Source organism: Tursiops truncatus, chromosome 3, assembly GCF_011762595.2.
Source record: "Tursiops truncatus isolate mTurTru1 chromosome 3, mTurTru1.mat.Y, whole genome shotgun sequence".
Taxonomy (NCBI): Eukaryota; Metazoa; Chordata; class Mammalia; order Artiodactyla; family Delphinidae; genus Tursiops; species Tursiops truncatus.
Genome location: NC_047036.1, coordinates 29109185 through 29124590, shown reverse-complemented (window position 1 = coordinate 29124590; position 15406 = coordinate 29109185). Strand labels below are relative to the sequence as shown.

At 39.2% G+C, this 15406-nt stretch overlaps 1 protein-coding gene across 1 annotated transcript in view; it reads right to left on the bottom strand.

Moving 5' to 3' along the window:
- SPEF2 (sperm flagellar 2) overlaps positions 1 to 15406 on the bottom strand; it is a 171758-nt gene that overhangs the window by 107894 nt on the left and 48458 nt on the right. The window contains exon 10 of the mRNA XM_033852786.2: positions 713 to 932. Within this exon, the coding sequence (XP_033708677.2) occupies positions 713 to 932 (220 nt within the window). The remainder of the gene's footprint in view (positions 1 to 712; positions 933 to 15406) is intronic.

Below are 15406 nucleotides of genomic sequence, written 5' to 3'. Positions count from 1 at the left end.
AATTAATTTATTTATTTTTGGCTGTGTAGGGTCTTCGTTGCTGCATGCGGGCTTTCTCTAGTTGCGGCGAGCAGGGGCTACGCTTCTTTGTGGTTCCCGGGCTTCTCATTGCAGTGGCTTCTCTTGTTGCAGAGCATGGGCTCTAGGCGTGTGGACTTCAGTAGTTGTGGCTCGCGGGCTCAGTGGTTGTGGCTCACAGGCTCCAGAGCGCAGGCTCAGTAGTTGTGGCACATGGGCTTGGTTGCTCCACAGCACGTGGGACCTTCCCGGACCAGGGCTCGAACCCGTGTCCCCTGCATTGGTAGGCGGATTCTTAACCACTGCACCACCAGGGAAGTCATGATTTCTTTTCTATTTGTGACAAGTTATTTCTTTCCTACTTCATCTATTGGTAAAGTAAAATCTATGATGAAAGTTTAAGTAAAGTTTAAGACATTATTTCTCTTTATACTGTGCAGCATAATTATATAGCAAGCTCATATATCCGGGTTTCCCTGGGACAGTCCCAATTTATAACTCTCTACTCCTAAAAGTGTCTGACTTGGACAATAAATTATGTGATCACCTTATTACAAAATTCTTGATGACAGAATTTCCCAATATATTTGCAGATTCTCATGTATGTTTTCTACAGACATAGCCATTTGCAGCTACAGTCATTGTAAATAAAATCCAAAAAAGGAAGAAAACACAAACAAGAAAGAAATTTTACTTTTCTCTAGAGACTTTAGAGCAGTAGTTTTTCCACTAAATGTTTTCCCCAACACACATCCTTTTATAACAAATGAAGGTAACTCAGGTACTGTTGATTCAACTTGAGAAGGAAGAGAGCTTTCAATTAGTCTGTGAATCACATGGCCCAATATGCAATTGTTGGAGGGTGGTATATTATCAACCATTTCTTCTGGTAAGGCCCATTCTCCAACCATGTTCTGCAAAAATAATAATGAAACAAACAAAACAGAAATATTCTTAAAAGTGGAATTTAAGTATGTAGGAAATATGAAAATTGAAAGTAAATACAAATTATAGCAAACAAAAGTGAATCAATACTTTAAATAATTACATTACATAAATGAGTAATAACATGAATATTACTTTCATATTAGACAGTGAAAAATGAGCTTCCCATATTAAAGTAAAAAAAAAAAAACAAGCCTCTAAAATACTTAACAGTTTATGAAAGTAGGCATATTGAGTTGAAACAAATTGTAATGCAAGCTGAGCATAAGACACTTAAATTGATATTATCAGTAGAGAGATAAAAGACAGTAAGAGTTATTCGGCTACCCTATGCAAGTACTAAGCATATAGGATGGATTAACAACAAGGTCCTACTGTATAGCACAGGGAAATATATTCAATATCCTGTAATAAACAATAATGGAAAAGGATAAGAAAAAGAATGTATATATATACATGTATAACTGAATCACTTTGTTGTACAGCAGAAATTTACACAACATTGTAGATCAACTATACTTCAACAAAATTTAAGAAAAAAAAAAAAGAAAAAAAGTAGCAGTGTTCCTAGAAGTAGCAGTTGAGTTCCTGGTGCAGAGGTAGCTGCTGCAACCTGAACCTCTAGTGCTCCGTGGTGGTGACAGTTTTCTCATCAGAACTTGCTGTGATGGTTCTAATCATTTTCCTTGGAAGTTTAACCTTGAGCCTGGTTCTTGAATCTACCTACTGATTCACTAAACTACCCAACATATTTTGAATGTGTTTTCTGCTTAGTCAGCATAAGTCAACTTTTTTGCTTGCAATTAGAAACTTTGACAAAAATCATTGGAATTGCCAAGAAATAAAGAGAGAGCCTATATATAAACAGCCTCGTATTTCTACTGAGGAGTGTAAGAAAAATGACTTGAATAAAGGGAAAGTCAAGAAGGTCCAATATTATAAGCCATTTAATTCTTCTCCAAATTAATCTGACTTAATGAAATGAAACAAAAGTGTCATTTTTGTTTTCCTTCAGGATGATATCCAAAATGGTTCTAAAGTTGAAGCAGAAAAAGAATTGTAACAGATAAAAACATTCACTTAAAAACTGAAAAAGAAAAGTAATATGGGAGTGTTGCCTAACCAGATATTAAAGCACTTATTAAGAACAAGGTAATGAAAAGAAAGATTTGCAGAAACAGGGTGTTCAGTGCACAAAAATATAAATTCTAGAAACAGATCTAAGTGTGTGTAAGAATTTAGTACCTAGTGAGATTTATATGTCATATTAGCAGACAAAAAATTAGATTATTTTACAACTGGTATTATCTGGTTTGGTGCCTGAATTTATGATATGAAAACACAAGAGATAAAGAAATACTTTTTGAAACAAGTAAATAAAGAAGTATTCATAATAGGTTTTTCTTTTAAATTGGTAGAATTCATTAGTATATACATATATTTGTCACTTCTATACAAACTACCCTTTATTTATAACATTTATTTTGCTTTAGTTTAATATCTTTGGTTTTTCTAACAACTCTATGCATAATAATTACATGCATTATTCAAAATTAGGTAAATACTGAATTGATTTGCATAATTATTGATTATTATGATTTATTACTTGGTTCTGCTTTCATTCATTGCAATCATTTATACTTCTAACTAGACAAGTGATAATTATTCTATGTAATGTGGCAATCAGAAAATAACCAAATAAAAAATGGAAACCAGAGAAACTGTGCTATTTTAAAATTATAAAGGCTATAAGTCCAAGGTCAAGTTTAAGTGGAAAGTTTTGAATGTTCTAATGATTTTTGTGCTATGCAGTCATTTAATTCATTCTGAAGGACTTAAATCAGATGACCTGGGTTCCCATAATAGTTCTCCTACTTAACTTGTTTTGCACCCTTGTCAATTCCCTCATCTTTGTGTGATAATAATATCTATCTCACAGGGTTGTTGTAAAGATTGAGTGAAAGGCTTGTGTAAGTAGCCTATGTGACCACTGACTTTAAATGCTTAACTAGAAGTTCTCAGGCTGCTGCTTTGTCTTACACATAGTAGTGCCCTGAAGGAGGGGTGACAGCAGTCACATTTCTGCCCAAAGAGAAGCCACGTCCAGCTTGTGCCACAATCAGAAAGGCGCGCTTCCTCACAAAGGGGTCAGAAGAAAACCCTATTCTATCCCTGATTAGTTGTAGAATGTAGACAAACACAATGGGATAGAATGTTGACTGTGAAGAGCACTGAATGCTGAGGTGGGGGAAAGGCCTGAAGCCTGACCAGTGGAGATGGACAAATAGAGGATTTGGTAGAACACGTTTTACAGCATCACCTTAAAGATACAGTTGTGAAATTCCTAATAAGACTAAAGATAAAGGATAAGTAAAGGGAAACATGTCAGGTTGGAACAAGAACATGATGAGGGAAAAGGAGGTCAGGGAACCAGAAATTTTTACCAGATCATTAGTTTATATGTTTGTTATATATAATTACATTAATTATATGATAAAATTAAATAAAATTATAAAATAAAGTATATAATTCTTATTCCTTCAGGTATTATTATAAATTGACATCTGGCTATTAGTTTCAAGACTTCGATGCCCAGAGTGGGCAACACCAGGTAAGTATCACCTGGTACAAACTATTAGTTTACTAAGACACATTTTCTGTGTAGATGTGCTCCATGATACTTGCCCTTGATTACTATAACTGTCATGCATATATAACAAATAATTATTATCTCTTTATTTTAATATTAATATTTTTATTGTACCTGCATAAATATCATCTGTATGCATTTTTGAGAAGGTATAAGGTCCACCATCACCTACAGTCCACCTGTCTTTGTGAATTCTTGTCTACCTACACACAGAGGTCATGAAATACAACAGAGAGTAAACAGCCTCTGCTTTTGGTCACAACCTGTTCACCAGTACTGTTTTTTATTAATTTACCTACACTGAATTTTCTGGAGACTGAATCCTGAACCCTTGAGACCACGGTATCCACCTATTCTTCCCATCTTCACAGACTACATGGGCCTAACACTGTTTTCCAAGCTGGATCCAATACACTCACATGCTTCCTTGTATTCTGTTGTAGGTACCGCATGGTTACCCAGACTTCCCACTCTGGTTACTTCCACCCTGTCAAATCCTTTTTGTTTCCTGTGGCCTAATGTGTCAGTACCCTTGGCCCTCTTGTTAGTAATCATGGCTAAAAGCATCATGAGTATTTACAGACAGCATCAGCTCGGAATCAATGTGCTTGAATGTGGGCTGAAGTGCGCACTTCAAGGGCAAGCCTAAGATTGTCCACGTGTTCAGTCCACTAGATTCCTCCTTGCCTGTAACATTGCCCAAGTGGTTGGATAATGATGCTGGTGGAGCTGCGTGGTTTTTGCAACAGATTCTGATTATTTCCCTGCACATGATTATCCCTGGACCAAAGCAAATGCATCTCATTCTCATTTCTTGCCACTTCTAAAGATTCAAATTGGAAATACAGCTTTCTGATCTACCCTTTAAAGAGGGGGAGATGTGGTTCACTTTGACCAACTTACATAAACAGAATCTGGGCCTTGGGAGATATTCACTAGTCCATAAAGTCTGAGTGTCACTAGCACAACATTCAATAAAAAACATTGGGCTATGCCAGTGATATTTAGCAGTGATATTCAAATGTGGCTTTTGAAGAGTGGTGGTACTAATTTGAAAGTACACACACGATCCAGTGTTTGTCCTCCTAGATTGCTAGAATTTATCAACACCTGCATGGCCTGAAGTACCCCAGATATTCCCAGTTTGGTAGGGTCTAAGTGTTTCACTATTCAATTACTGATGCATTTGGAAAAACAGGACAAATGCCTTTTCTCCTAAGACAGAGAAAGAACCTCCTAGGGGATAAAACACACTGTTTTTGACACCTGCTAGTTTCCTTGAGCTTTCCTGAAATGCAATCTTCTTACTTACAGATGAAAAAACCCAACAGCAGACAGATTATATTGACGCAATGGCCAAAGGACTTAGGGTGAAAGCTTCTGATAAACCGACTTCAAGAAACAACACAGGTAGCAACTCCACAGATCAAGGCTATGCCCCTTTTAGAGTACAGCTTACCAAGACATTGGAGCTACCTTAATTCTGCTTTTCCCATGGCTGGCTTTCTCTTGGCACACCACTCTGCAGGCAGTGAGGAAGAGATGACCCTTCGTGATACCTGAAATACAACTAAGGCTTGTAGTAGCAGCCTCAGGGGTTGTTGTAGCTATCGTCAATCCTCGAGTCCCAGGGGACATTATACTTATATTCATCATGACGGACTTCTCTCTAGCCATTCAAGGCTTCTGGGTCAACCACTTCACCCGATGTCTCCATTATTTATTGGTCTGAACCGCTGTGAGGGTACCTCAACCTGCCCAGCTTCTCTTGTTGCACAATTTCCACTTGTACTGCATCTTCTAAGACATTTTTTTTTAACCAGGTCCTTCCATAAAAAATACATTTTTGCATTGTTACCTAGTATTTGTATACAGGTATATATAGAACAGAAAAGAAAAAGTTTTATGAAATGCTCATCCTTACTACCTGGTAATGTGCTTTATTTTCTATTATATTGCGTTGCATTGTATTTCTCTTATTTTGTTGTGTTTTCATTTTTTAAAATAAATAATGGTAGTGATCCATAAGTTAATTTCATAATCTAGTCTCAATCCATTGTTTGAAAAATAAAAAATAAAGGATCTTTTATTCGACAAGACATCAGGAATCCTCAGTTCTGATTTCATGTCTTTAAGTACCACCTTGGATTCATCTCTTAGATATTTGCAAATAGGAAGAGTAAATGTTTAACTTTATACTAACGATGACTCAAACCAGAGAGGTACAGAGTAGATATTTACTTATCAAATATATTTTTAACATAATAATACAATTCTCAGTGAAATTTCTCATAATTGGTAATAATTAAAGATCCAGGTCATATTTTTAGATCTTATTTTGTGTGATTTAGATCTTCGTTTAGCTTGCTTATTTTATAGTATCTTAGAAAATAGTTCTTTGTACAATTCCTGTTTTTAAAAGTTTTTCATAATGTAAGTCTCTAAAAACTATTACCAATTATTTTTATTACTCAAAATGAAATAAAATTTTCAGGCCTGTTGGAAAACAGACCAACTAATAGCTAAATTGTATCCAAAGGAAAAGTTTTTGTGAGTGGGAGATGAGGGGATTTGTTAACTCAAGACCAAATGCCTTGGGCAGGAAATGTCTTAACCAGGTACATTTGCCCAATTGTCCACTTATAATATTTAAATTCACTGGAAAATCTACATATTTCTCTTTAAAGTTTTTTGGACATTCTCAAGGTGATATCTTTAGCAGTTACTGAAAAATTCTGACGAGGCAGGTGACTCTTAGTTAGGACATCGAAAATACTTCCTGAGCTTAGCTTTCTCTACATGCTTGAAATTAAATGAAATCATGGAGAAAATACAAAGACAGGGAGAGAGTACAAGTATAAGCTCACAGTTCATAGGATTAGGTCAGTTTTGAGTTAATACCTTTAAACCAACTGACATCTACTCATATCTCACAATTCAGTTGAAACTCATCCCTTCTAATGGGCCCCCTCATAACCTCCGTGTTTATCCATACTTAATATCATACTCTGAAATGGTTTTTCTCTCATCCCCACTAAATTGTGAGCACCAAGAGGGAAGGATCTCTATCTTAATCAACGTTATATCCCTAGTTGCCAGAACAGTGCTGGAACATAATAGGTGTTCAGTATTTATTGACTGACTGAATGAATGAATCAATTAGCCGTATAGGCTCAATATATGTGAACAGAATAAATGAGTAAACACATGGATATTGCATTTTATTAATTTTGATTAAATACAAAGATGACTTAGTTCTCCAAATAAGATAGGCACAACCCAACCTAAAATCTAGGAACAAGATCAGAAAGTGTCATCCTCACAGATGGAAGTAGGCAAGAATCCACACACTATGTATGAAATTAGCTAACCCTGGAAGCATTTTCTAGAAGTAACAGCTTGTAGTATGATTTTGAAAGAGCTTCTCTATTAAATCAAGCCATCCTTTTTTATGGCAGCAGAAAACATATCAGTTAAAATGTACTAGATTATAAATAATTTATTAATTGGAACTTGTAAGAAGTTCTGCCAGAGATTTTAACAGGGTCCAGAGGGGGTAAGGAGCAGGCTGGGTGAATGGATAGGTAAGGTCTGCTCTATGGCAAGCTGTTATGACCTGGTTACTTTCATATCCCTAACTGGATATTTGTCCTGGGTCTCCTAAACTACGTTGACCCAAAGGTGTACCACATGCCTGGCAGATAATAAAAATAAGCTGCAAAAATTCCAGCTCTTTTTGTGGCAATTGCCCAGGGCCTCCTTACTTAACTTCCCAGCCTTTCATCTGAGTCCTGGCCTGTTCCAGTACTGCCTAGTTTCCAACCTGCTGGCTTCGTTTCCACTTTCTAGTCTGTTTCTTACCCAGGCTCAGCTTTGATCATTGACTTGCTCAAAGGACTTGGCTTGATCCCACCTCTGCCTCTTCCCATTTCTGGCTACTTCAGGTAAATTATCTTGACCACCTTTGTTCCAGCTCTAACAACCCAACCCCTGGCACTAGCTCTCATGGTTGACATTTTGTTGGGGTCTGTCCTGTCTCCTACCAGAAGGAATCAGATATAGAAGCACATCTCTTATTATGGCAACATGGAAAGTCTAGTGGCTCTATTCCAGTTACTGTGCTTGGGGAATCTGGCACTCAGGAAAAAACCAAACTTCCCAGGGAAGTACTGAGGTAAAACTTCGTAGCTTTTGGAGCGTCTGTTCTTTGCCTTCTCTTCCCAGGCTCTCTGTCCTCCAACCACCTAAAAACCCTGAGAGAATCTGGAGGAACTGCTTAAATTTGTAATTCAGCTGTTAAAATTCCTCACCATTATCCATGGTTCTCAGGAGAAGAAGAAAGGATGGTTGGATATCTTGCCTGATGGGGAGTTCAGCTCACGTAACCTGGCAGCCCTACAGGGCTTCTTGACCACTGTGTGGGACCTGTTTGATAGGCAGGTTCCTATCAAAGATTGGCAAGATTGATGGAAAGATGGATGCTGCCCTCTACTGCCTCTGACAAAGAGGAAAGGAGGATGGGGAGTTAGCTGATATGTAACTCAATCCTGACCTCTTATAAAAGAATTGTCATGGAACGGGCTCTCTATTGGGACCCATTTCCAAGAAGCCCTCAGAAAAACTTGAAAAGATGAGCTGGCCCTGCTGAGTGAGTTTGGCAGCCTTTCCAAGTCGCCTGACCTCCAGTCAGGTCAGAGTATGGTCAGCTGCCTGGCCACACCTTCCTGCCAGACAGTTTGGCCTTCAGCTTCCAGAGAAGGCGGGGGCATGGTGATGTTCAGTTCTCACTGACATTGGCACGGTAGGTGCATCTGCAGAGAGGAGACATGCCTCTGCACTAGAGTGCTGAGTGTGGACCACATCTTATCTATGGCCAGGAAGTGCAAGCGTCGCCCATGGTAACGAGGGAAAGGCAGATGTTATCACTACTTCACCTGCTGTGCTCAGCTGAAGACTGTTCGGGCTAGAAGCAGCATTGTGAGTAGCCAGTGCCTTTCTATAGGTTGATCCCATGGTTAATTCTCATCAGGAAAGCTGAAGAACGGTCCTAGTCCAATAATGGCTTTCATTCAGCAGCTTGCTCACTTCTGTCCCAGCAGTAGCCTTCCCCAGTCTGCCCTGATTGAATACTATGGGAACAGACATATTTAATTCTAGTCTGTCACAAAAGAAGACCCAGGACAACAGACTCCATCTACCTTGTGGTTATTTTTGGAGGGAAATTCAAATTGGCCATGGTCAGTTAGTTAGAATGTGACAAAGATCACTGTCAAAGCCTACAGGCCCACACTTGAGGGAGCCTGGCACCTCCCTATGCAATCCAGTAACTCTAGCTTCTAACAAGTCCAGAAGTTCAGAAAGCTCAGCTGTTGTGAGCAATGGCAGGCTTCTTTTTCCAAACCTCCGAGCTACTGATTACTTGTAAGCCAGCCAGCTAGAATCACTGGGCTGATACTTTGTCTTACAGGTTTGATTACCAGGGGTAACTGAGACTAAGCCACTCTGACAGATCCTCTGTCCTGAAAACTTACATTTCAGTGCTGCTGAAATTCAAGGACAAATCAGATGCAAACAGTGGGAAGGGGCTTCTGCTTAGCACTCTGATTCGACACACGCAAAGCGACCCACTGAGATCATGTGGAAGAGTAGCTTACTTGCCCCCAAATGACGGGCTCCTACTCCTGGTTCCATTCTCTGTCCTGGAATGCCACATGGCCCTCCAAGGCATTGATCATGGCACACTGGGAGCTGCAGCAGCTGTGTAGCTAGCCCAGTGCTTTTCAAAGCAGAATTGCCTGGGTCTACAACAAATTAAGACTAAGGCTACTGAATTTCTCCTGATGCCCTAGTGCCCTTGGGACAGCATCACACTGGACTTTATATCACATCTCTCCTTGTGCCATAGACAATTCTGGTGGTAGTGGCCATCCTTATGAAAACAGTAATCTCATTCCTTAGATGCTCAAACTACGCTCTGTTCATCATCAGGGAGGTGGTAGTCTTCCTCAAGATCACTTTTTTACTAATTTCTGTGGTCTTGTGGACCACAGAAAGAACTTTTCCAGAGACTTCTACATCCAAATTCACCTATCTGTTGCCACTGCCCAGCCAAGGACAGTCAGATAGGCTTGGTTAAAATTTCTCAAATGTCACAAAGCATGGAGACACTGTGCCTTGGTCTAACTATCTTGTCACTGCAAAATTCACACATTTTTCCACACAGAATACCCTCTCTCATAATAATGACCACTGTCACTCTCTCTATTTTCTTTGTTTCACTGCTAAGATTGATACCTCAAAGAGGTGTAGAGCACCCCAAAACAGCTTAGAAATGACATTGACCAATATATGAAAGACTACTCTAGGGCCAATGTGCTAAAGAATATGGCTGACAGACTCTCTGGGTACTGGACAGGAGTGGTAGGGTATGGGGTCTTCTGGATGGGAGTTTCTCCGGTTCTCAGCCCAACACATCTGCCCAACACCAAAATTCAAAGACTTTCTTGGATCCATTCAAGTTTCTTGTGGTTACCAACCCCAACGTATTCTTGCCATATTTATCTGCCAAGACATAGCTTTAGTGTTCAGATCCCCAGAGCTAGCTCTAAAACACTAGATGGGAAGTCTGAGCAATTGATTGAAGAGAAGCTGGACTTGAGGTATAGAAGCTGGCTTCCACAGTTGTCCAAGTAGGTGAAGGATGAACCTTGTGGCAGGAAACCCAGGGAAGACTTGACCACTCTCTGTCTTGCCTGGTCCCGGATGAGAGGGAGCCTGGGAGAGAATTAGATTCTCCCCATTCTATGTGATCTAGAGCAAGCAAAGATGAGTGGTGAACGTTTACTCTAGTCTCATTCATATCAGTCACCCAGGGATCTTCTTGTTGGCTATGTCCTTCTCACTCGTCTTTCCATTCCACTTCTATCTGGGTGCCAGTTCTTTAACTCTGCAAACCATTTCTCAATTCTGGTCTAACGCCTTGAACCTGACACCTTAATTCAACTATTCCTACCATGGTTTTCTAATGAACTCAGCTTGTCTTCAATTCTAGTAATTTGAAGCCAAATACCCTTCCCATGACCCAGGCTTCCCTTCTATTACACAAGACACATACCCGATAGACACAGCCCCAGACCTCTGCCAAGCCTACTCCAGCCATCCGAAATCCTTGGCCCACAACAGTTAGAAGACACCCTTAGGCCTGGGGCAACTATAGCTCCCTTTGAAGACTAATATAGTGACATTTTGCTTTGTGAGTTAGTATCACTATGCTTGATAACCATTAATCAGTATTGTAGGGCATAATGGTGATTCCACCAAGACACAGACACACAATGAGGTCTAACCTGAGAAAGCCTTACCATTAGAGGAGAAATTTAGTGAGAGCCTGAGTCAAAAATGTAATCAAAGGGAGAGGAAAATTACAGCAATGAATGCATAGGACGAACCTGGAAACATTCCTTTCAGTATCAAACTTCTTTCTTAGCCCCTATTTTGGAGGCTGATAATGGTTTTGTTACCTATCTTGGAAAATGTTTGTATTTTAGCAGATGCCTCTGATGTCTCCATCCATGTCTTTAGCCCACATGATAATGTGGGCCATCAGGTACAATGGCAGGCAGGAGTTTTAAAGCAGAATGGCCTGACGGAAAATCTCAACTCCCTTCATGTAAGCAAGTGCTTACTCCACCTACTTAACAGTCACATATATTCCTGCATATCTGAAAATAAAAGATATAACCATCATAAATTCACAGTCAAAAAGTAAGTCATTAAGATTTCTTAGCAGGGCACAAAAGAGGCCATGAAAAAAAAAATTTCATTTGAAATTAGGGGTTCCTTGCCTGAGTAGTAAGTTTGCACTTTGCCACATTTTATGTGTCCTGAATAAGCACATATGTCATAGACTGAATTGTGTCTCTCCAAAAGTCATTTATTGAGGCCCTAACCCCCACTGTGATGGTATTTGGAGGTGGGGCCTTTGGGAGGTAGTTAGGTTTAGATGAGGTTATGAGGGTGGAGGCCCCATGACAGGATTAGTGTCCTTTTAAGAAGAAGAAGAGAGATCAAAGTTCTCTTTCTTTCTTCTCTATGTGAGGACATGACAAGAAGGTGGCCATTTGTAATTCAGGAATAGAGTCCTCACTGGGGAACCAAATCAGCTGGGACCTTGATCTTGGATTTCCTAGAACTGTGAGAAATAAATTCCTATTGTTGAAGCCACCCAGTCTACAGTATTTTCTTATGGTAGCTTGAGCTAATACAATGGGTATCTTTAAACACACACACACAACAAAAACAACAACGATAACAGCCACAAAAAAAATAAGATGATCTATTCACATGACCTTAAGACTCATCTACTAAAATCTATCACTGTGCTTGGGTCAGTTATCCAGTGATATCACTTGAGTGATACAGGCTTCAAACTGATATTCTGCCCACAGGGAACTGATTAAATACTAAACCATGAAAATTTGGGTCATTCATTGGGAAGCCAGGGAGCAAGGCAAGAGCTAGGCTGGAGAGTCCACTGTCAGAAGTCAAATCTACAAAGCCACTGGATCAACGCCAAAGGCTGGGATTGGAGAGGAAGAAGAAGATAGTATCTGGATAGTGCCTTCAGGTCAAACAAGTCAGATGAGACCTACATAGGAAGACAAACTACCCAATGGTGCATTTAGCCCCACATTCTTATTCCTCAGTGGAAAAAGACCTCGTGATGATAAATGTCATTCTATAAGTAAATTTGGGGATGGGTAGGTATACATCTGCTGTAGTGACAAGAGTATGAATGTTAAACCATAACATGTACAATTACATCTTAAAGTCTAGTTAAGGGAAAATCATAAGCCAAAAGTGTGGCTGATAAAAATGTGCGTTTCAACACACACTGTAGGGTTAGCCCAACAACCACAGCAAACTCAAGTGATCATTAACTTCAGAAGTAATTTTCATTAAAAACAAAAATAACAGCAATTAAAAACTATGACCAGCTTCAGACAACACGGATGATGTGCTGGACACAAAACATCCTTCCTCCAAATTGTAGGAATTCCAACTACAACCTGTTCGTGAGCATGCGCAGTAGAGCCCTGCAAATTGCCAAGTGCTTCGTGGCATGGACTTCTTAGAAAAATCTGCACCAGCAGGAAACCGTGGCCATGAGCTAATTTTAGTTTATGAACACCCCATTTTAGTATCTCAAACTCATTCAGTAGATAACTGCTAATAAGCAACTTATGTTAAAATAAAATACTATGGAATTGTGAGTCATTTGCCAGGAAGAATCATGGAAAGGATTTGCATTTGGGGGAGTCTGGGGTTTACCAGGAGGAGTCCACTGCATAACTGAGAACCAGTGCCTGCTATGTGGGGGGTATGCTGTTAGCTGAACTGGAGCAGCTGGGCTCCTGGCTTAGCCTGCTGCCGGTGGTCCATAGCATTTCGGGACTCCTCCCCACTCTCTATTAAACAACTCCTTGTTATCCTATGGCGGTTGGCTGGGAATCCCAGTAGGGTTTGGCTGCTCCATGATGCTGTTTCTGCCTCCTTCTTAGGAGAGATAAATGATATTTTTGGCCACACCATTCCTGGGCTACAGCTCTCTCACATGTAGCCAGTCTATAAAAAGAGTATGATGATTAGGAAATAATGTTACATTATTGACAGATATATGACATGGACATAAGCAAAATTTTGTTTTTATGCCAGTTTCTAGGTGTGATATTTAAAATTTTTAAACATGATAGCTTACTCTAACAGAGCTTTAAAAGTATGATCTCAAAACCAGAAAGCATCAGTTCTACACTGATGGTGGGTATAGGCATTAATAAAATATGCTAAGAATGTAAACTTTTTGAAGATCAATTTCTAAGCTACGTGTTTGATTGACGGATTAAAAATCCTGAGCAAAGTTAGCACTTTGCTAAAACTGTTCCACGTTTATTAAGCCAGATGTGTTGATCCTCTGCCTGTTGTGAAAGACTATTTAAGCCAGATAATGTATTTTTCAAGTTGAAACATTTATTTTTTACTTAAATGCAAAACATTTAACAAGTATCTGAAGAGACAAAAGCTCTAATAATAGGGAATGATAATAGGATAGTTTACAGTATATGCTAACACCTGTATGTGGTATATTTTCCATCATGTAGTCAAAATGAACACAGCATATAAACACATATCAGAAATCCTAAGGTAATATTCACTTCTAGGACAACAGCAAAGGCCATAAACAAAATAAACTGCATTACCAGACGTCCACGTACTCCTAAAAAAATGTTTATAATTTCTTGCAAAAGAAACGTACCGGCTGCTTCAGGATGTGGGTGAGACAAGCATGTTCCTGTGGTAACAATTTCCCAAACAAGAAAATAGTTAAAAAGACAAATCTTTGCTAAGCTCCAGACTACCAGGTCTCCTGATTTATGAAAGCAACAAGATAGAGCTGGTTAAGAAATAACTCAGAAATAAATATTTCATGAATCAGCAAAATCTGTCAAGTAAAATGACTTTTGAATTTACAATGCAAAGAAATACCTTCACATAGTCTGACACTGTCAAAGCATTTTATTATGTAGCGTTGAACTTTAGGTTGACATACTAGATCTAGAATATTCTACGAACATGCAAAATAAATATGCACATATATCCCGTAAGGTTCTGGCCAATCCTTAATAAATAATAATTATTATAATGATCTAAATATAGATTCATCCAATTAAAATATGGTGTACGTTTAGTTTCTCATAATCTCATTTTCTTTCCTTCTTTTTTAAAATAAGCTTGTCTTCTTCAATATTACATATTAGTGATATTTTACACTTTGCCCTGTTCATTGTCATTCATTCATTTTATTCATGAATCCTTTCAGCAAACATTGAGTATTTGCTAAATACCAGCAAATGATAGGGTCGAATCATCTTTTCTTTTTTTTTTTTTAATTAATTAATTTATTTTTGGCTGCATTGGGTCTTCGTTGCTGCGTGTGGGTTTTCTCTAGTTGCGGTGAGTGGGGGCTACTCTTCATTGCGGTGCGTGGGCTTCTCATTGCGGTGGCTTCTCTTGTTGCAGAGCACGGGCTCTAGGCGCGTGGGCTTCAGTAGTTGTGGCACGTAGGTTCAGTAGTTGTGGCTTGCGGACTCTAGAGCACAGGCTCAGTAGTTGTGGTACACAGGCTTGGTTGCTCCATGGCATGTGGGATCTTCCCAGACCAGGGCTCAAACCCATGTCCCCTGCATTGGCAGGCAGATTCTTAACCACTGCGCCACCAGGGAAGTCCAATTTTTTCTTTTTTTTCATGTTGAATTTACTACTCTTCTGAAACTCATTCAATAATATTTCTAATAATTAAAAGCCTCATTCTTCACCCCATTGCTGATGATCTACCCAGAACTTCTAACCCATAGCCATTCATTTCACATCTTTCCCACTAAAAGTGAGATGAAGTGGGGTAGGGAGGACAGGGTGGTGAGGAAAGAAACTGATACGTATTATTTGCATCCAACACTCAGTGCACTTGATTAAGTGTTTAACACATATTACCTTAAATAAGTTTCACAACAACAAAATAAGGTAATCATATTATTATCCCCATTTCATATATCGTGAAACCGAGACTCTTAGCACTTAAGGGACTGGCCACATAAGGTCTCACAGTTAGCAGTTGGCAGTGCCAATAATGGGACCTTGGCCTGTTTACCCCAAAGGCTTTTCAGCAGCTCTTCTAAGAAGCACAGTTGGCACCCCATACTTTTTAAAAACTCATTGAATAAAATTTTGTTTTCATCT